The sequence below is a fragment of the Lactuca serriola genome, chromosome 9 (genome assembly GCF_051521515.1).
Source record: "Lactuca serriola cultivar US96UC23 chromosome 9, Lser_US96UC23_V15, whole genome shotgun sequence".
Lineage (NCBI taxonomy): Eukaryota > Viridiplantae > Streptophyta > Magnoliopsida > Asterales > Asteraceae > Lactuca > Lactuca serriola.
In genome coordinates this window covers 101,928,123-101,950,664 of record NC_136416.1, presented here as the reverse complement: position 1 = coordinate 101,950,664, position 22,542 = coordinate 101,928,123, and the positions used below count along the sequence as shown (strand labels likewise).

The 22,542-nt window shown below is 31.0% G+C and overlaps 2 protein-coding genes across 2 annotated transcripts; one reads left to right on the top strand and one right to left on the bottom strand.

The window, feature by feature from the left end:
• The first annotated feature begins 14,671 nt into the window (after nt 1-14,671).
• Nucleotides 14,672-16,000, top strand: LOC145073749 (uncharacterized). Its single transcript, XM_079020250.1, has 3 exons — nt 14,672-14,856; nt 14,936-15,411; nt 15,477-16,000. Exons 1-3 carry the CDS (start codon nt 14,729-14,731, stop codon nt 15,758-15,760), a joined length of 888 nt encoding a protein of 295 aa, XP_078876376.1. The 5' UTR covers nt 14,672-14,728; the 3' UTR covers nt 15,761-16,000.
• A 427-nt stretch (nt 16,001-16,427) lies between these two features.
• Nucleotides 16,428-17,241, bottom strand: LOC145074763 (uncharacterized). The gene is made up of 2 exons (XM_079021094.1): nt 16,876-17,241; nt 16,428-16,790 (listed from the first exon to the last, which is right to left on the bottom strand). Exons 1-2 carry the CDS (start codon nt 17,029-17,031, stop codon nt 16,554-16,556), a joined length of 393 nt encoding a protein of 130 aa, XP_078877220.1. The 5' UTR covers nt 17,032-17,241; the 3' UTR covers nt 16,428-16,553.
• Nucleotides 17,242-22,542: the final 5,301 nt, after the last annotated feature.

Sequence of the window (22,542 nt, the reverse complement as noted above, 5' to 3'; positions counted from 1 at the left end):
ATCTCCCCTCTCCTCCTAATTCTAGGCATTCTGGTTTTGGGTGTGATCTATTAGAGGCATCATCCTTTTGGTGCTTGTTTTCCAAGAAATTCAAGAGGATTTGATTTGATTATTTGTTATAATAATTAAAAGGTATGTAACCCAAATATTTATGTTAATTTCAATTTTTATAGCTTCTCGCTATAGTTTCTTGATGTTCAAAGGTTTTTGCTATCAATAGAGAAAACATAGATCCTTTCTACTTTGCATGTGAACTTAAGGGTTTAAGTGTTTTACCTCCACATGAATTTTTTTTATAACCTAGAAAACCCATCATGTATGTGTGTATGTATGTATGTATATATATGAGTATGTATGTGTGTATATACATGTGTATGTGTTTTTGGATATATATATATATATATATATATATATATATATATATATATATATCAATGTGTATATATATATATATATGTGTATGTGTGTCTATATATATATATATATATATATATATATATGTGTGTGTGTGTGTGTGTGTTTGTGTATGTATGTATGTACGTATATGTGTATATGTATATGTGTATTTGTATATGTGTGTATGTATATGTCTATATGTTTCTGAATGTGTATATTTATGTGAATGTACGTGTGCATGTATGTGTATGTATGTATGTATGTATATATGTGTATGTGTATATGTGTGTATGTAAGTATATGTGTATATGTATGTATATATGTATATATGTGTATGTATATGTTTGTGTGTATAATATATATATATATACATATATATATATATATATATATATATATATATATATATGTGTGTGTGTGTGTGTATGTGTTTGAATGTGTGCATATATGTATGTGTGTTGGCCTATCCAAAATCACATGCATCACTAGTGATCATAATGTTAAAGCATGAAATGAGTAATAGATTCTGGAAGGTACACATGTGGATATCAGGTATAAGTTTGTGAAAGTAAATATATTCATGTATAGTATATGTGTGAAAAAATAAAGTGGAAAAGAGCAATGTTTGGGGCCTTAAAATGTTGAAAATAAGGAAAATTCATCGGTAATTAACGAAGGAGGGCTGAGAAATAACTCATGTCATATATATCTTCCATGGAAAGTCATGGACTTCTTTGAGTGGCATTTGGAAGGAAAATTATGAAGTATCCAAAAATCTTCCGCAGAAAGTCACAAGCTAAAGCTTGTCAATTTGGTATTGTGTGTGGTCATGAAAAATCATAAGACGTTATGTACCAAGGAAAGTGGAAAGTGTTATCTCAAATAGAAACATCATTTTGGAATTGTATAAAAATATTAGAAATTTGACAAAAATACCTTGAGGTTATATTCGAAAGGATGTAGAAGTGAGTATTATTTACACTAAGTGGGGAACACTTATGAGGATTTTGAGAATTTAAACCTAGGAAATTTATTAAGGATTTAGACATAGATATGCGCATTGAAGCTAGATATAATTTATGGATTCAAAATAAGGGTGTCTTGTATGATGTTGGTAAATGAAATTTTGATGTAGTAAAATTGAAGTTGACTTGAAGAGTTCTATATTTTTCTTGGGGACAAGCAAAAGGAAAGTGGAGGGTATCTTGATATGTCCCAAATTGTACATATTTCGTGGACATTTTAGGTACTTTATGGAGATTTTCGTAATAAATATAGAGCAAAAGGTAATTAAGTACTTCCTATTTGTATTTTGTAGGTAAAAAGGGTGTTTTTGTAAAAAAAAAAAAAAAGTTGAAAACGAGTTGGAATGCAGAAGATAGAAGAAAACGCTAGGAAATCCTCCATGTATCGCGTAGAAAAAAAAAACCAATGCATCATATATGTGAAGAAAAATACGTTTTTTTGGCTTGGCTTGGAGATTATGCTAAGGTTAATTCCACGTGCCACATAAGCCACTAAAAGCACCATGTAGGTCTCGAAGTCTATAATTACATAACTGATTTCTACCTAAAAAGATACATAATATACAACATACAATCTCAACAAAAGAGACAGAAGAAGTCGTCCAAGAAGGATTGTTTTGAGAGCCCTTGGAGTATATCAGTTGGTAGGTTGATATAGATGCAAAAATATGAAGATCAAGAGAAGAAATCATTAGGTTATTGAATTGCTAATTTTTTTTGTCTATAATTATTCAAATATTTGGTGTCTTACATGTTATTTTCAAGATTTAAGATCAAACTCTTTATGATTATTCATATTTATGAAACCCTAGTTTTAATGTTGATTGATATTTGTTTATTAATAGTTGTTTAATATATTATGAATTTTACATTAAAGATCCGTCTATATTAAGATTGGTAGTTTTATGTCTATGTAGCTGAGTGCATGATCTTATGATTGAACTCAAATTATGTTATTTGAATCAAATGCTTAATTAACATTAGGATACCATAACTTGACTAATTGGGGAATATGTAGATCTGACTAGAGGAGACATCCCCTAGGTTAGACACAAAAATATCAAGTTAATATTCATGATTATGCCATTAACATAGGAACAATGGAACCGATCATACCAATCAAGTCTTTTATAATACGAATTAATATAATGGATCTAGGAAAGCTAACAATGTTGGTAGATAACTTAGAAACATATGATTAGTGACTTGACCATCTGATCTAATCAATTTAGGTAAGGTGAAAAACAAACCAATATCCAGTTAAATGAAATCATGATTCGAATGAGGAGTGATTCATTGAAAATATGAGTACCTTAAGATTATGTTATCTATATAGTTAGCCATAGATGTTATGAGTATTAGTTTCTTTATTTAACTGCTAGTTTGATTATTTATTTTCTTTGGCGGCACCTATCATAAATCCCCCATTTATATGCTTTCTTTTGACATTAATTAATAATAAGATTTAAAAATCATAGTACATCTCTATTTCCCATGTGTTTGACACCCTTACTTACTTAGGTTATGTTATTCATGATCAGGTCAACTCTCTGGCATAGATAGTTTTAGTTTGGTTCATTTGGTTTTATAAATTTAAAATTGGGTCTGTATTTAAAGTTTATAGAATCAAATTTTTCGGCGTCGTTACCCATTTAAATGATTTTCAAGTATATTTTATAGACTATCAATTACACATCAACGTTAGATTCTACTACGTTTTATTCAGCAACACTAACACTTTTTGAAGATCTATGATGCATTACATTTATATCAATATCACGTGACCATTTATCTTTGTGACGCGACAATCTTCACTTCGTGTCACATTGACTATATTCATCACAGGTGGACTTGAGCATACATGAAATTAGTCATGCGTCAATCCTATTTGCACGTCATGTAGTTTCGATATCCAGAGTATTTACGAGTTTTATTCATATTGTTTACATCAGTTCCAATTGTTCATTACGCATTTTAATGCAGCCTTTTCATTATTGTTTCTAGTTATTAGCTTGGTCAATGTGATGCATGACCAAACGCAACCTACGATAGTCAGTTTGACCTCTCTACTAATATCCTAAAGGATTCTATTTCTTTTTCTCCCTTTTCTTTATTTTCATTGTTTCATATAATGGGGGGATCATATGATTTAAGAGTAGGATATAGGTTTGAATATAGGCAATTGTATGCTAGTTGGAGTTTGGGACTAAATTTAAACTTTTTCTTTAGCATGGTTGCATTGAAATTAAGTTTATTAATGTTATATAGGATACTTTGAAATGAGTCTTTAAGATTTTATTTAGCTGACATGCTTTAGAATATCTATGGTTTTCCACGGTTTCGTGAAATCATGAGCCAAAAATACGAACTTGTGTAGTTTTAGGGATACAATATATTTTGCATTGTTTGCTAACATAAACCCTTGAAATGTTATTTTAGTCATTGATCATTTGACTGAGTCATTACCTAATATAGGTTTAAGTAAGTTCTCAAGATGTTGTTTAATATTATTTTAGTATTATATAGGTTAGGAGTAGATCCAATCTGTGACCTTTGAAGTTTGGTTTAGCCCCCCTAATGGATGCTGATCTATTCCATGTGACGCATATCGACTCAAATCAGGATGGGGCGAACTCTGATACATGGTATTTATCGAAAGTCATGAGTTCCATATTAGTTATTAAGTCTATTTATTTTTAGTTACGTGTGATAAAAATAAGAGTGCAAAAAAATGTGTTTTGAAAAAAAAAAACAGAAAAGAAATAAAAAAAGAATCGTAAAAAGGCAAGTAATAAATCAATTAAAGGATGAGAAAAAGAAAATCAAGAAAAAGAGTTGAAAAGCCAATTTAGGAGTTATTACATTTTTATTTCTTTATGTTATTTTTCTTTTATTTTAGTCTAGGACTAGGAAGCTAGGGAATTTGACAAAATATCTTAAGGTTAAAGTCTTTTAAAGGGCATATTCAAGGAAATACAAAAATGAGTATTTTTCAAACCAAATGAGAGCATTTATGAGGATTGTGAGTATTTGAAGTTTGGAACATTATTAGGATTATACTTAGATACACACATTATTCTTGGTATAATTGGTGGTTTTTAATTGAATTATTTTGTATAATATTGGCAAATAATGCTTTGATGTAGTAATGTTGGGGTTAAGATTTGATTTTGGCCTGAGTTAATTTTAGTTTGCTTAAAGGTAAACAAAATTCAAGTGTGATGTATTTTGATATAGATTATTTTACATAATTATTTGATGTGATACTGAATAGAATTATTATATATTTTGATATAAATGAAGATAAAAAGTATTTATTATTTAAGAAATGGTGTTTTGTAGCTGATAGGTATGTCTAGAGCTTAAAGGAGCGGAAAAAGGAAAAAAAACACAAAGTTGGATTGCATTGGTAAAGATTGTGAGAATTTTGGATATATACAACACATCTACACATTCTCATGCCATGCAAATATCAAGAATGTCGAGCTTGTCGGGGAAGAAATTAGATCCATGACGCGTAGTCATGCTCTCCACAACATGGATGTTAACAATTTGGAAATCTATAAATAGAAGCTCTTTGTTAGTTTTTTACGATACGCAACCTTTTGCAACAAGAAAAAGACAACTTTGAGCTATAAGAACCATTCTCGAGTGATTTGAATGGAGATTACGTTTGAAGCAAGATCTTGAAGAATCGAAGAGTGAACCAAGTAGAAATCGTTTGGTTTGCGTATTTTATCATATTGAACCTCGTTTTAATGATTCTGTATTGCTTTTATATTGAGATTATTGACTAATTGTATTTTACTTCCGCTTAGAGTAGAGGATCCTTAAGATTACGTGTTGATTTAAAAGATTCAAATTTATTAGTTGTTCTAATTTATTATGCTCGCTTATCATAGATCCTTATATATTAAAGTTCAGATTGTTATGAGTTGATCTAATTAGAGGACCAATCTTATTGAATTGCTTGAATCATAATTCTTTTATGACTATAAAAAAATTTATGACTAGTGATTGATCAAATCTGAATGTTAATTAATCAATTCAATAACTTAAATACATAAGACTACCGTTCATGACCATTTATAACCACAATAGAAATATGTAGACAATAACTTAAATCCATTGTACTTCTGCGAAATCAACCATAATCAAAAGGTGAATCGAATCCAAATAAGAGTAGTTTTATCATATTGATCCAAATTTTTTTTTTTTTTTGCTTTATCTATTTTAATTGGTTTTCTATATTTTGATTTGAGAAATTAAATATCCTCCTACTTTTATTCATATTTATTTTCATATCCATTTAAAATTATGACAAATGTATTAAAATGTAATTAATATTATCCAAATATGACACTTATCACTATTTCACATGGGTAGGAATATAAATAAGAACAGAAGGTAGGAGAATATTTAATTTCTCATATATATATATATATATATATATATATATATATCCTCTTACCTTTTCTTCCTACTTATATATATATATATATATATATATATATATATATATATATATATATATATATCAGTGTTGTAAAAATCCCGATTAGATCCCGGTTAATCTCCGATTAATCCCTAGACGCTACCTGACCGATTAGAGGGCTCCTAGCGATTAATCTCTGCATACAAAATGACCGAAATAGTAGAAAACGATGAAATTTTAACACTTTGAAGAAATTCTACTTAATAGAAACCATTTGAGGAATGATTAATGTTGTATTAATCATATTAACATGTTTTATTAAGATATTAGTGGTATTTACGAAGTTTGTTATAATATCAGTCATATTTAATTTTTGAAAATTTAACGAGTTAGCAATTAATGGTTCCCGATTAATCCTCCGATTTATCCACCTAGCCGATTAATTTCTTAACCCCAGTCTACCGACTAGCTAACGTCGAGCGTTTTTTACAACCTTGATATATATATATATATATATATATATATATATATATATATATATATATATATATATATATATATATATATATATATATATTCAACATACAACCAAATTTATGACCATAACTATAGAATCATTTTTTCACCACTTGATCAACTTAGGAGCATAAGGATACGAGGATAAATTGCTATTTTATTTAAAAAAATATATATTTCTAATAATCTTCCTAAATTTTAACATCTATTTTAAATCAATCCAAAATTAAAAAATTCAAGTATCAATCATAAAAAAAAACCTATTGATGACAATCATACATAAAATCATGATAACCATTAATATTCATAGGCAAATATTAACAATTAATGTTCATAGATAAATATTTATACAAAAATCCAATAATAATAAAAAACCTATCGATGATATAATAAATATTTAAGCATCAATCATCAATTAAACTCATGTTAACCATTAATGTTCATGGGCAAATATTAACGATTAATGTTCACAGATAAATAAAAAACTCAAAAATGTGACTTTTTTCTAAGACATGTAAAGCATACACAACGACTTATTGATTTTAAAGACATTTTGGCTAGATAATGCCATGTAATTCCAAGTAAATATGAATTGGTTGACAATATTGGCAATGCAAAATTTGATTAGGGATGTCAAAATATCTCATGGGGTCATATTCATGTAAGGTTCCCGTTCCGTATAAGGGTATTTTTTTTAAATAAATCAAAGGCGGGGGCGCGAGACAAGGTTAACCTCCGTTTTAATTTCCGGAGCGGGGTTGGGGTGGGTAGCCCCGTCTCAAAACCCCCATGGGCCCCATTATATATATATATATATATATATATATATATATATATATATATATATATATATATATATATATATCATCATCATCATCATTATCATTATTATTTTATTATCATACATATTTATAAAGCTAACATTTTTCCTTGAACCTCATGCATTTGAAACCCCCATAAAAATTTGCAAACACCTCATGCATTTGAAACCTCATATTTTAATGAATACCATTCAAAAGTCTCTTAATAATGATTAACAATTCAAAGGTTTTATAACTTATATAATATATTTAATAAACAATTAATGGATACTCTATTATAAAAAAGATCAATCTTTTTGAATAGACACACAAATACAAATCACATACAAAATTCATAAATAAAACAAGTTTAAAGTTTTTTGTGTTTGTTTGAGGGCTTTGAACATTTTTTCGAGCCATGTTATTATGTTGAAGTTTTTAATTTGTAAGTTTGTTATATACAAATTCTTTTTTGTATTTTCTTGATTTAAGTATTCTTTTAAGAATATCATTGTATGTTGTGGTTGAAGTTTTAATGTAAATTAGATTAGATTCATGTTATCGGTCATATGTTATGGAAGATGATATATAATATTTAATTAACTATTGTATATATGTTTGTATGTTCATATTGCTTCAAAACAATAATTAATTAACTATTGTATCCATGTAAGCCTTTTTTAAAATGAAAATTGTTTATCTTATCACTTTATATTTTAGTATATGTTAAACATTTTAATTATAACAATAAGTGTTTTTTACAAGTTTCTTTCACTTATTAATAATAAGAAGTGGTTTTCAAATTAATAAGCAATGATTATAAATAATAAAATCAAATTACATAGATATGTCATATTATCCATGCAAGTCTCTTTTGAAATGCAAATTGTCTATCTTATTACTTTATTATTTAGTGTATGTTTCACATTTTAATAATAATATTAAGTGTTTCTTAAAAGTCTTCTTTAACTTATTATTAATAATAAGTGGTTTAAAGCTAACGAATAACAATTTTAAATTATAATAACATCTAATTATAAATTACATTTAGCTATAAATAAATTGTATTTTAAATGAACATCATTACTGAAATTAGAAAATGATCGCATAAGTAAAAATATAATTGATCAGTAATAATAATTGTTAAAAATAATTTTAAATAGATAATTATATTTAATTCTATTAGTGAGGAATGTGGGTTGATGTCAATGAATATTATTTTCAATATTTTAACAATATATTTTTAAATATCGCCGCGCAACGTGCGGGAACTCGTCTAATCATACATACTTATAAAACTAACATTTTTTCTTGAATCTCATGCATTTGAAACCCCCTTTTTAACTTCCTCAAACCACATTCATTTGAAACCTTCTTTTTTAACTAATGTAACTTAAAAGCTTTCTTAATCATGATTAAACACTCAAAAGTTTTATAACTTATATTATGTTTAATTAGCATTTAATGAAAAGTTTACTATAAAAAAGTCAATCTTTTGGGAAGATATACATAAAAATCATATACAAATTTAAGAAAGAAAACAAACTTAAAGGTTTTTGTGTTGACTTGAGGTCTTATGACCAGTTTTGGACATATGCTATTATATTAAGGCTTTTAATTTTTAAGTTTGTTATAATAATTTGTTTATTTTCTTCGTTTTTGTATTATTGTAATATCGTCGTTGTATGTTGTGGTTTAATCGTTAATATATTGATCATATGTTATTATGTTATATAGGGTGATGTCAAAAATATTTAATTAAATATTTTAAATATGTTTTTTTTTGTTTTGTAATTGTACTGTTTCAAAAAGATAATTAATTAAAACTCATACATATAGTAGACTTTCCATCTCTCTCTCTCTCTCTCTCTCTCTATATATATATATATATATATATATATATATATATATATATATATATATATACAAGCAAAATATTGATGTTTGGAGAGTCACATTAAAGATTGAGTAATACACACAAATCACATATAAAGATTGAATGAGAAAGTGAATATAAAGAAAGAATAGAAAAGCTTCACTTGTTTTGGTTGAAAGAAAAAAATTATATTACAATTACCATCGATGCGACATAACCATTTCTTCAAATCATCATATTTTGATCGTGAATGCTTCAACTATATGAAAACTTTTAAATCACAATATCTTAAAATCCTTCTTACATGTAAGATTTTATATAACACAAAAGACACAAAAGATTGGCCTTTTTATAGTAAACTTTTCACTAAATGCTAATTAAACATAATATAAGTTATAAAACTTTTGAGTGTTAAATCATAATTAAGAAAACTTTTGAGTTGCATTAGTTAAAAAAGGGGGTTTCAAATGCATGAGATTCAAGAAAAAATGTTAGCTTTATAAGTATGTATGATATATATATATATATATATATATATATATATGTATATATATATATACATACATATATATATATATATATATATATATATAAAGAGAGAGAGAGAGAGAGAGAAAGGTCAAAACACTTCAACCAAAATTCAGTTAAAATCTAATATTTCAAATGTTTTTTAATAATGATTGTAAAAATTTCAACATGTGTTACATAATTGATTGATTAATAAAAATATTAATGTTTTGAAACTCCTAACTCTTAAACTTATATTATTTAATTTGTTAGTTAACTAAAATATTTTTCCAACATAGAGATAACATTTTTATGTTTGGTTACTCATATTTGTTTATGTAATTAGAAAATAAGGTGTACATAAAATGACTATTTCAATTTCACACAAGAATCAATATCACTAGAGAGGAATGTTGTCTTTAACCGGTGGTAGGAGATCCACATACTTTTTTTTAATTATTTATATTAATGCTTAGTAATATCTATTTTATATTCCTATCTACCTTAATTTTTTAGGTACAAACTAAGAAGAAGATTCTCGGCGCACCAACATAAAGTCAAACGTACGCTTTGCAAAATATGTAATTAAAATTAAATATCATATTTACTAATCAACTTATTTCAAAACTCTTGATGACATTTATGTATAATGATATATTTTGTATGACTTCAATCTTAATTTCAATGTTTAATATTTGAAAGTTCATATATGAAACCTTGGATATTTTGGTGTAATATAAATAATGTAATACAAAGTTTATTAGTTCAATATTGTTTATTAATAGTTCATTCAAAACAATTTATTTCTTATTTTATCCAAAAAAAGTATTTTCGGACATAAGAAAAAGTATATTTTAATGTTATACAAAAACTTATAATATATATTGGATATTATAAAAGTAAAAGTAAAGTTTATAAGGTAGGGACTATATTCAATAGTATCAAAATATAAATTGATGGATTTTTATGTTATTTGATAATTCGGTTAATGCCTAAAACATGACTAAAAACGTAAATTTCAACATATTTCTATTTTTCCCATAATTATTTTAACCACTTAAATGCATTTTTGCGCAACGCGCGAGGTTACGCCTTGTATACTTATAAAGTTTGCATTTTTTTTTGAACCACATTCATTTGAAACACCCATGTATTATTTTCCTTTCACCACATTTATTTGAAAACTCTCATGACTTTTCAATTTCTATCTAATAATTATTATAAGTTGGTTAATAAGGTTAAATAAATATCAAACATAAAGTGTAATCATATATAAACTAAGTTTCAATATTAAAAAATATATTTTCTTCTACTTATAAAGTTTGTTTTTAACTTTTAACATATTATACTTAATTTATTTATTCTAATATGTTATATATAAACCATTATCATTCTAAAGCTACAACGTTTGATCAATTTGTATAAAATACTTAAATTGTTAATTTAAATATAACCTTACAGGATCAACTTAAATATAAATTTTAGTTCAACTTAAACAACTCAAAAAATATTTTGTAAATAGTTAAAAGTGATAAATTGTAGTGTCTTTCTAATAATGATTATAAATTGGTTAATAAGGTTAAATAAGTATCAAACCTAAATTGTAATAAAAAAAATAAACTAAATTTCAATATTAAAATAATAGTTTTACTTCTACTTATAAAGTTATTCTTCAACTTTTAACATATTATACTTAATTTATTAGATTTAATATGTTGTTGTATGTAAACCATTATTAGTTTAAAGCTACAACTTTTGAACTGTATGGACAAAATACTTCAATTGTTAATTTAAATATAACTATACAGGGTCAACATCAATATAAATTTCAGTTTCACTTAAAAAACCCAAAGAATATTTTTGTGAATAGTGAAAAGTGATAAATTGTAGTGTTAAATGCAAAAACTAAATTGTAATATCAAGTCACTAAAATATTTCCTAAAGATATTTTTATAATCGTTAAAAGTTTTGAAATAAGTAGCTTAAAATAACTTACAATAACAATAGTTAAAAATAACTTTATATAAATGATTATATTGTTACCTTTAAAATAAATAAAAAAAACGTTTGATGTTTTAAATGATACACTGATGAAAATTAAAACATTAAGCAAATAAATTTTAAAAATGAATTAACAATAACAACAACTCTAAATAATACTAAATCATATATTATATTTAATTTTATTCATAAGTAACTCGTAGGTAGAGGCCATTCAAAAGATTGAGATTGTCTAGTTTTAATAGATGTATATATTATCATATAATTCAAAATAATCAATATACTATATATCAACTTCGTATACGAATTATTATATCAAATTTAATGACATTATTGTTACATTTAAAATATATATATATATATATATATATATATATTTGTAAAGATTTCAGCTATATAGATGCTTTTGCGCAACGCGCAGACATTCGTCTAGTGTGTATATATATATATATATATATATATATATATATATATATATATATATATATATATATATATATATATGGGAAGGCTCATGCGAAAACGCGAAAACACATATTATCCAATTATACATTGACACATCATTCTTATTATTTATCTAATTATAAAACATTATAATTATGATAAAAGGTTATATATGTGATTTTCCAACCCCACTTTCAAAATCAGTTTCTCACTATATTAACTGCATTGCATTGTAACTTCCACACAATTCTTTTTCACTGTCATTTGTAACTTAAGTTTGATTATCTGTTCTTGAACGTGTTTTGTTTTTTATTTGGATTTTTAACATATTACCCTTTTTTTATTGATTAATGATTGCATCCCACCGATTGTTGTAGTATTAATTTCCTATCATTTATCAATTGGTTTTTTCTTGTTTTATATGTAGTCAATTTCTTAATTTACATTAAATAAGTTTGCGTAAACAAATTTCCTAGATGTACTTACGATTTTGTATTATTAAATTAACAAGAATGAAACAAGTACATGTATAATTAGAGAATGAAAAGCTCAGCAATTAATGATAGGTATAATTAATTATCTGGGATAATGACTTGAGAGGGTAACATACTTTTGATTTTGATCACATTTGGTCACTGAACTTTTTTTCGTGCTCTATTAACCCTTTAACTTGTTGATTTGTGCAAATTTTCCCCTTCCGACCGGGTTTAGCCGGTTTCAATGAATTTATTGATCCTACGTGTATTTTTTATCTTAAGTGGCGAAAGAGGTGGCATGTAGGCCCCGATTTTTCGTCTCCATCTCATTAAACCACACCCCTCATTAAACCACACTCCGAAGTCTCATTTGGTCCTTAAACTCGACTAGGTCACCAAATTCTCCATCGATCATTCATCTCCTTCAACCGTTCTATGGCATCATCTCCAAATCCTACTGATCAGAACTTCATTGTAGTGAATTTCCACTACAATGGTCAGTTTGCACCCAATCCCTTAGTTTACTTTGATCCCGACGCATCAGTGCGAGATGTTGACTTCAGTGGGTTTGGGTATGAGCAATTCATGGAATTCCTTCACAAGCTCACCAAATCGAGAAGCAAAGACATCTATTTCTGCCTTCCACAAGAGTCTTTAGGTCTTGGAATTCATACATTGGTGAACGACGGTGATTACAAGGAATTTTTGGATTTGGCGTATGCTAATGACAAGAGAATGAATGTATATGTGGATCACCATAATGAACCTATCTTCGACTGGATTGAGGCTGAGGAAAGTGAAAGTGAAAACGAAGACTTAGATGAAGATGAGGATTCAGTTATTCAAGATTCATATTTTGTTGATCATGAAGAAGATGATGCTACTTATCCATTTCCAGCAAACAAAACTGCACGTGATAGATTTTTAAACATCCTTTGTGAACCTATAGAGAGTGAAGATCAAGATGATGAATACGTGCCACCCCAGTACCCTGTGTATGATGAGAGACAGCCATGGGATCAGATGAAACCAATGATAGGTATGCGATTTTGTAACCCTACTGAGCTTAAACATATGTTAAGCAATTATGCAGTTGCTAATGGGTATGATCTATGGTTTGAAAAAAATGACTCTGATAGATTGTTAGTGAAATGTTGCAAAAAGAATAAGTCACCATCTTGCCCTTTCAGACTATGGGCCTCCTGGATGGGTAAAGAAAAGACTTTTCAGATCAAATCTCTAGTGAATGAACATAATTGTTGTAGGGTGTTTAAGTTTGGGTCAATTGTAACTTATAGATGGATATGGAAACATTTTATGAGTCAAATTATAGAGAACCCAAAAATGAGTGCAAGGAAGATGAAAGCTAAAGTGTCAACAACATTCAACATAAATGTGAGTGTGGGGCAATGCAGAAATGCAAAGAAATTTGCATTACAAGAGATTGAAGGAAGTTTAATTGAACATTATGGGAGATTGTGGTCATATGGTGAGGAAATTATCAGGTCAAATCCTGGGTCTACTGTGAGATTGGATGTAGACATCATGCCAGATTCCACAACTTTGTTTTCTAAGTTTTATGTGTGTTTCAAAGCTGTAAGGGATGGTTGGTTAAAAGGGTGCAGGCCTGTAATTGGGCTTGATGGTTGCTTTTTAAAGGGTATAGTTAGAGGAGAAGTTATTTCAGCTGTTGGGAGAGATGCAAACAACCACATCTACCCTTTAGCATGGGCTGTGGTATGTGTTGAGAATAAAGAAACATGGAAGTGGTTCATAGATTTGCTTATGGAAGACATTAATGGTGGTCTTGGTGCAGGCATTACCCTTCTTTCTGATGGACATAAGGTTAGTACTAGGTCATTTTTATGCTTCATTTTTATGCTTTTTCACTCATAATGATGTTGTGATTTGTAGGGGTTATTACAAGCAGTTAAGGAAAGATGTCCAGAAGCTGAACATAGACAATGTGCTAGACACATTCTGGCCAATTTAATAAAAGGTTTACTGGTCAACAATACATAAAGTTATTTTGGAGGGCTGTAAGGGCTAGTACTGTGGAGAAGTTCAGAGGTATAATGGAGAAGATCAAATCTATTGATACTCATGCTTATGATTACCTTATAGACAGAGATCCTACTACCTAGTCTAAGGCATTCTTTCAAGAAGGAAGAGACTGTGATGCAGTGGACAATGGGGTCAGTGAGAGTTTCAATTCTGCTATTAGGCATGCTAGAAGGAGACCTATAATCACTATGCTGGAGGAGATTAGGTTATTTGTGATGGAAAGGATATACACTCAAAGAGTTGAAGGAATGGAATGGGATTTGCTTATATGTCCAGCTATTAGGAAGCGTATAGAAGAGCTGAAGGTTAAACAGAGGTAATTATTTTACTTTAATATGCTTATGTTAATTATGAGGATGTGTTATTGATTCACTGATGTTAATATGCTTAAACAGATTGTGGGGAGTTACTCCTTGTGGTTATCAAAAGTATGAGGTTAGATTCACTGATGTTGCATATGGAGTGGATCTAATTGCAAAGAAGTGTGCCTGTAGAATATGGCAACTTACAGGGATACCATGCTTACATGGAGTGGCAGCAATATCTTACTTGAATCATGATGCTGAGGCATATGTGTCCCAATCATACACTACTGAGGCTTACCTAAAATGCTACAAATATAGCATTAATCCTCTCAATAGTAGTGAAATGTGGCCAGATGTTCCATACCATAAGCCTTTGCCTCCCAAAAGAAGAAGATTACCTGGTAGGCCATCTGTGAAAAGGAAGAGGGATGCAATTGAACGAGAGTTGAGTGGATCAAGTAGACAAACTGTCTCAAGAAGGGGTAGCATAATAAAGTGTGGTATTTGTAAGGAACCAGGTCACAACAAGAAAAAGTGTCCATCTAACCAACAAAGCAATACATCAGGTGAATATTTTTAAAAACATTACATCATTTGAACAAAGAATTGACATTTTAATTTTTTTTTGCAGTACCAAGTTCATCCAGGGGCAGTGGAGCAGACCCAAGTTTATCCAGGGGCAATGAAGGACCACCACCTCCTCCACCACCACCTGCAGCCCAACAACCTCCTCCACCACCACCTGCAGCCCAACAACCTCCTCCACCACCACCTGCAGCCCCCATGCCAAGAAGAAGGGTCCCAGTTAGTAGAAGTGGAAGGAGGAAATATTCTGAACGGATTATCAAACAAGCATTAAGGAGGCAGATACCTGGGGTTGGGAGTAATGCAGATAACCCTTCAGTTATTGATTAATTTAGTGGGTGTGTAGTGGGTGTAAGGCAGTTGTGATGTAAAGACAAAGTAGTAGTCTTTTTATTATGCTTTTCTATGGTACTATCAAGTAGGTGTATGGGCACATGGTGGCCCTTCTTTTGTCTATGCAGGAATCTTTTGTGTTACCTAGAAACTACTTTTGTGTATGCAGACAAAAACTTATATAACTGTAGAATATTAATGGCGTATTACAATGAATCCAACCACCACATTCACTTACTTTTTTTTATTATATGTATTGTTATATGTATGCTAGTTTGTGATTCCATTCCAGTCAAAACTAATTCTTTATATGCATGCTACTTTGTGATTCTATTTCAGTCAAAATCAAATATGTATTCATTGTGATTCCATTCCAATCAAAGTTAATATGTATGCAGTTAATATGTATGCTTCTTTATCCTTATGATTCCATTCCAGTCAAAAATATTTCTTGGTGATTCCATTCCAGTCAAAGTTACTTCATTCCATTCTTTGTGATTCCATTCCAATCAAAGTTAATATGTATGCAGTTAATATGTATGCTTCTTTATCCTTATGATTCCATTCCAGTCAAAAATATTTCTTGGTGATTCCATTCCAGTCAAAGTTACTTCATTCCATTCTTTGTGATTCCATTCCAATCAAAGTTAATATGTATGCAGTTAATATGTATGCTTCTTTATAATTAAATTTTCCATTACAATCAATGTTACTTCATTCCATTCCAACAAGAAGTTAAGATAACAACTCTATTCTATTCAAACAACATCTTTCAATACATCATGTGACTTCATTTCATCATATACACGATGATCAGAAAAAGAAATCCAATGGTAAACTTATATAGTTTCTCCTTCATTGCAATGGCATCAGAGTACTTTTCCTTCTTCATCTGTTCCATGTCTTCCTTCACCTTCTCTACTTCGGTCTTCAATGCTACTAATTCAGCTTTCATTCCCTCCACCACTTCCATCAGAGGCATCTGTACAAGTTCTACATCCAACCATTTCCAATATTTGCATTTACCCTTCCACAATAAAATTTCAAAGTGAGATTTCAAATCTGGAATAAATGAATCAGAAAAGAGGGAAAATTTAAGTGAAATTGCTTACCTCATTGCACACCATGAAATGCCTCCCTGGATTCTTTGGTGTTGTTGATGTTAGAATACGTGCAGGGAACCCACAATCACAAGTTTTTGGATCATTCACTGTGGATTTCTTGCTTGATCGATTGAGGGAGGATGAGATGCTGTAGGAGGAAGCCATCGGGTATTAGGGCAACGGGGTATTAGAGCACAATAAATGAACAACAAACGCCCCTCCTTTAATAACAAGAACCCTAGATGCCACGTAGGATCAAAACTGACACGTAGGATCAATAAATTCATTGAAACCGGCTAAACCCGGTCGGAAGGGGAAAATTTGCACAAATCAACAAGTTAAAGGGTTAATAGAGCACGAAAAAAAGTTCAGTGACCAAATTTGATCAAAATCAAAAGTATGTTACCCTCTCAAGTCATTATCCCTTAATTATCTTGATATGCGATGTTTAATTAACAAAATTTTCAATTTCGGATTCTCTTGATTTGGCACACTTCGTCCATAACTTTAGTCATGTTTGACTTTTTTTTTAAATGACTTTTTAGAAATTGGAATTTGTTTTTATGAATACATTATATATCTTAAGATCGTATCATCTCACCCTACTACCATGCTCTTCCATGACCCTTTAACTATTAGTAAAATATCTAAATTACCCTTTGCTAAGAAGATAAAACACAATTGTATTAACCAAAAACGATACACAAAAACCTGCAACTCAAATTTGAATTCAAACAACATGACAAATTATGTGGTGATTGAGAGATACATCTAAAACTTTATCACCAAGGTGGAAAGCATGGGTACTAGAGGTCAAATTCATAATTACGTCCATGGTGGACTTCAATGAGAAATTATCTACTGAAGCATACATCTCTTTTAATTTTCCATCTCTTTTACTTTTCCGCTCAAACGCCTTGAGAAAATATGCTTGTCCTGGACTTAAATAAGCTTCTTATTCTCAAAAGACGACTTAAAATGCCATGTTTGCAAACTTGCCACTGACAAGCAGACTACAGTGAAAGAAACTGAACAATGTCATTCTTGAATTTGTCTTGCTGTTAAGCTCTTGGGTATCATGTTCCCTATAACAAGCACACAAAAAATCACATTTATGTAGCACCTGGTTCCTAGTATGTATTTTATTTAAGTATTTGTGCATTTTTTGGCCTTGGACTCGGCGAGTTGAAGGACCAACTCGCCGAGTAGAAGCGGGACGAGACGCGGGGTTTAAGTGATGGACTCGGCGAGTCGGTTCCCGGACTCGACGAGTAGGCTCTATCTGGACAAAAACTCTAATATGAGGGTTTACACCCTATTTAAACAACCTTATGCAGCCCCCATCGCCCCTTTATGCTTCCAGAAACCCCTCATAGAAAACCCTAGCCGTTTTTGAGAAGAACTAAGACATTTTTGGTGGATCTTGCTAGTTGTGACTATAAGGAGGAAGAGAAAGGCTTGAGGAAACAAGTAAAGACCAAGAGAACCCGATTTTGTGCACCTTCTGCAGCTCATTGAAGGTAAAAAGTTGTAAATTTGCTCATTCATTTGTTAGATCCCTCTTTGAGGTGATTTAAGGCTTTTATAAGTCATTTTTGGTGGCCAACCATGCTTGCAAACATGGTTGGGGGTTTGAGCTTCTGAATCACGTCATTAAAGGAGTCACAAGATAGATTTGGGTTGCTTTTGCACCCATGAAAGGTCCCATGCACCATAGGAGCTTGTTTTATGTCTTTTGAGCTCATTGTACCATGCATGCACGTAAAGTTTGTAACTTTACATGCTAGATCGAGTTTAGGGGCTTGGATCTATCATTTGGACAAGTGTTGTACATCATAAATCAAGGATTTAGACTATGGACATGACTGACTCGGCGAGTCCAAGACTTTGAGTCCCATATCTGTTGGGGGTCAAAAGAACTCAGTGGGGTGTTAGAAAGGTTGTAGCAGGACAGAAAGAATGACCCAACGCATTGGACTTAGTTTAAGAGCTGGAGTTCATGGGACTTGGCGAGTGCTAGAACGAACTCGGCGAGTCCAAGGAAATCTTCTTAAGGATGAAGATGAACTCGGCGAGTTGTTCATCAACTCGGAGAGTCGAGGATAGAACTTGTTCTTCAGTTGAAGGTGAACTCGGCGAGTTGTTCATCAACTCGGCTAGTCGGATGAGTTTCATCAGATGTTCATGTGAGGGTGGAACTCGTCGAGTTGACGACCCAACTCGATGAGTCGGGTCATGGATAAGGACGAGTAAAGGGTGAGGGACTCGGCGAGTTGATGATTCAACTCGGCGAGTCGGGTCAACTTGAAGTTGACTTTGACTAGACTTGGACTGACCCTGTTTAGGTTGTATTTTCTGTGTGTTGACTTGAAGGTTGTCGTGTAGGGATCAAAGAGTCGAAGGGAGTCGACTAGTACGCCGAGGATAATTCAAACACTACACAACATTGAGGTGAGTTACCTTCCAGTAAGGGTGGGTCTAAGGCCACAATGTCGGCCCACCAGTAAGGGGTATTCATAAGATAATGGTCTTTGTGATAATTATCTTGGTTTGGTTATGTGTCGGTTATGAGATTTGTTTGGATGATATGTTATGTGTATAGTAGGGATTAGTTTCCTTAATAGAGGTCCATAGGACCCAAGGGTAGGTCAGCACCCGGATATGCCTGACTGTATGTTTATGTATGTTGATTGTATGCTAGTGATAGGGGGTGAAATAGTCCCCAGTTACTGGTTGAAAGATACCGATGTTGATTATCGGTTGCAAGATACCGATGTTGATTACCGGTTGCATGATACCGATGTTGGTTACCGGTTGAAAGATACCGATGAAGGTTACCGGTTGAAAGATACCAATGAAGGTTACCGGTTGAAAGATACCGATGATATTGTATGGTATGTGGTATGATGGGGGAACTCACTAAGCTTCGTGCTTACAGTTTTGGTTTTGGTTTCAGGTACCTCTTCGTCGAAGGGGAAGGAGCCGGCGGTGTAGCAGCGCATCACATACACACATGGTTTCCGCATTGAACTTCTGGGATTGTACTATGATTTTCATTACTTTTTATGTCATGATTTGAGACGTAACATTATGATTTTGTAAGGTATTGTTTTATCGACAATGTTTTGGTAAAATGTTTTAAAATCAAAAATGAAATTTTTGGGTTTGAATTTTGGGATGTTACAATTTCTTTCAGCTATAGAAACACAAAATCTGATTAACTACCTTTCTCAGAAGTAAAATATCCGGGCCACTCATTTCGAATATGTCGCTTATGTTGGATTAGTGTCTAAGTCCATAACTATTTTGGTATGTACTTGACCCGATGGTGCATGGTCCTTTTGGGTTGCCTTCACCAAAGCAATTTGATAGGATGAATTATGGAGAGAGAGGATTAATTATGATTTATTAATATATTATGAGAATAATATATTAAAGGGGAAATCATATTGTTTAATTAATATTAGTCAATAATTAATTAAGAATTAATTTTGTGGCTAAAAGATATTAATTAAACTTAAGGGACTAGAACTGTCAATTGTGTGATAGTTGAATATTGGGCTAATGGACTCCATAGAGGATGGAGTGGACGAATTCTATGGGGAAACCCATTAGAAATCGTCCAAGGCCTCTAAGGAGGGAGTCAATGGGATGCTTAGGGCCTAAGCAGTCAAATTAAGGTTTCATTGTTAGATAACCCTAATAGCCTCACTATTTAAGGATCCCTAGGGCACCAAAAATGGGGCTAAGAGTTTCCTTAGGGTTTCCAGCCGTTTTTGGGTGTCTCTTTTCTTCTCCTTCTTCATCCTCTTGCTCTTGGTATTTGTGAGCCATTAGAGGAGTGACACTTGTGACTCTAAGCTTTCTAAAGCCATTACAAGGAGGATTTGAGATTGTTATTGCTAAATAACAATCAAGGTAAGATCTAAACCCCATTCTTATGTTGATATTGATTATCACATGCTAGATCTAGCATTTAAAGTCTTGGATGAATGCATGTACAATAGAGAAACCTAGATCTAAGCATTAGGGTTTGCATGAGCACATAGGATGTTCTTATGGCTAAAACCCATCAGTGGTATCAGAGCCATGATTGGTTTCTATTGTATTGATTCCTTGTTTATTTGTTCAAGCTTTAAAATCGTTTTTCATGCTTTCTGTTTGATGAACTCAACGAGTTCCAAAGTGGACTCGACCAGTTTAGCTGTCAGACAGACGGATTTTCGGGATTTCTGCTTATTTTGACTTAGGATAATTGCCATAATTGTTTCAAATTAATAAAATACGATTTTTATTGATTCCTTATGATTATCCTTCTCAAAATAAAAGATTTTTGTCATCTAATTAGATAATTGTTACCTTATTTGATAAATGTTAAATTATTTGGTCAATTATCTTGCAAGAAATTGGATTAGGTCAAAACTAGATAATCACCAATTAATTGTTTAATTACCTTATTTGTTTGTGATCTAGATAGTTTTGAAAAGTTTCAAAACTTGCCCTTAAGTTTCGGAATTTAAATTTTTTATTAAACAGGTTATTTTTGAAATATTTAAATTCTAAACCCTAATGATTTGAAATGTTTCAAAACTTGCCCTCAAGTTTTGGAATTAAAATTTTTTAATTAAAAGTTTAATTTCAAAATGTTAAATTCTAAAACCCTAAGTTTTGAAAAAGTTCAAATTGCACCCTTATGGTTTTATTAAATTAATTAAGTGTATAATTAAAAGAGAGTTAATAAATCCATAGTGATATGGTTTACATTTAATTAAATTAGAAGTTTAATTTATTAAATTAGACCACATAGTATTTTAAAAATGTAAAATACACCCATATACTATATATAACATTAAAAGTCTAATATTATATATGTATAACTTAAGCTGCTATTCTTACCGTGAGTAGGCCTCATTCACAAAGCTGGTCTATAAGGGGTGTTTAAGGAAATTGCCTATAAAATGGCGATTGAATGGGTATCCACTCTTACCCACCGCACTCTTGACTAGTGGAGGGTCGTTAGCCGAACGGTTAGGATAGGGCAAACCCTTTCCACTAAAAGTATAATTAAGTATAAAGTAACTAAATGTCTTATACAAAATTCCCAATCCTAGATACTTTAGGCAAAAGTGAATTGATGCAATTCCATGAAATTACACTTTGTGCCCTTGCAAAGACGTTAGTGGAGCGTGTATGGTTAACCGCCACACTAAATGGTTCTAAGCGAAGGTAGCAAAGGGTGACTGTAGCACCTGGTTCCTGGTACATAAAATTTATCTAAGTATTTAACATTTTTAGCCTTGGACTCGGCAAGTTGTAGGCCCGACTCGCCGAGTAGAGACGGGTTTGGGGACACGTTTAAGTTGGCGACTCGGCGAGTCCACATTCTGGACTCGGCGAGTCCCCGCTGTCTGATGAAACCCTAAATTTCAAGGGTTTGCACTCTATTTAAACCAACCTTATGCGCCCCAACCTCGCCCCCTTCACCCTCAGAGCTCCCAACATCATTCAAACCCTTATTCCTTGTGAGATTGAAGTGCTTTGGTGTGTTTCTTGAAGATTTTGAGAAGAAAGAATAGTAGATCAAGAAGAGAAGAAGGAGGCCAGGCATCCTTGTGTCATCTTAGCAAATTCCTTGAGGTATAACTCGATTTCCCTCTGTTTTCATGCTTATAGTCC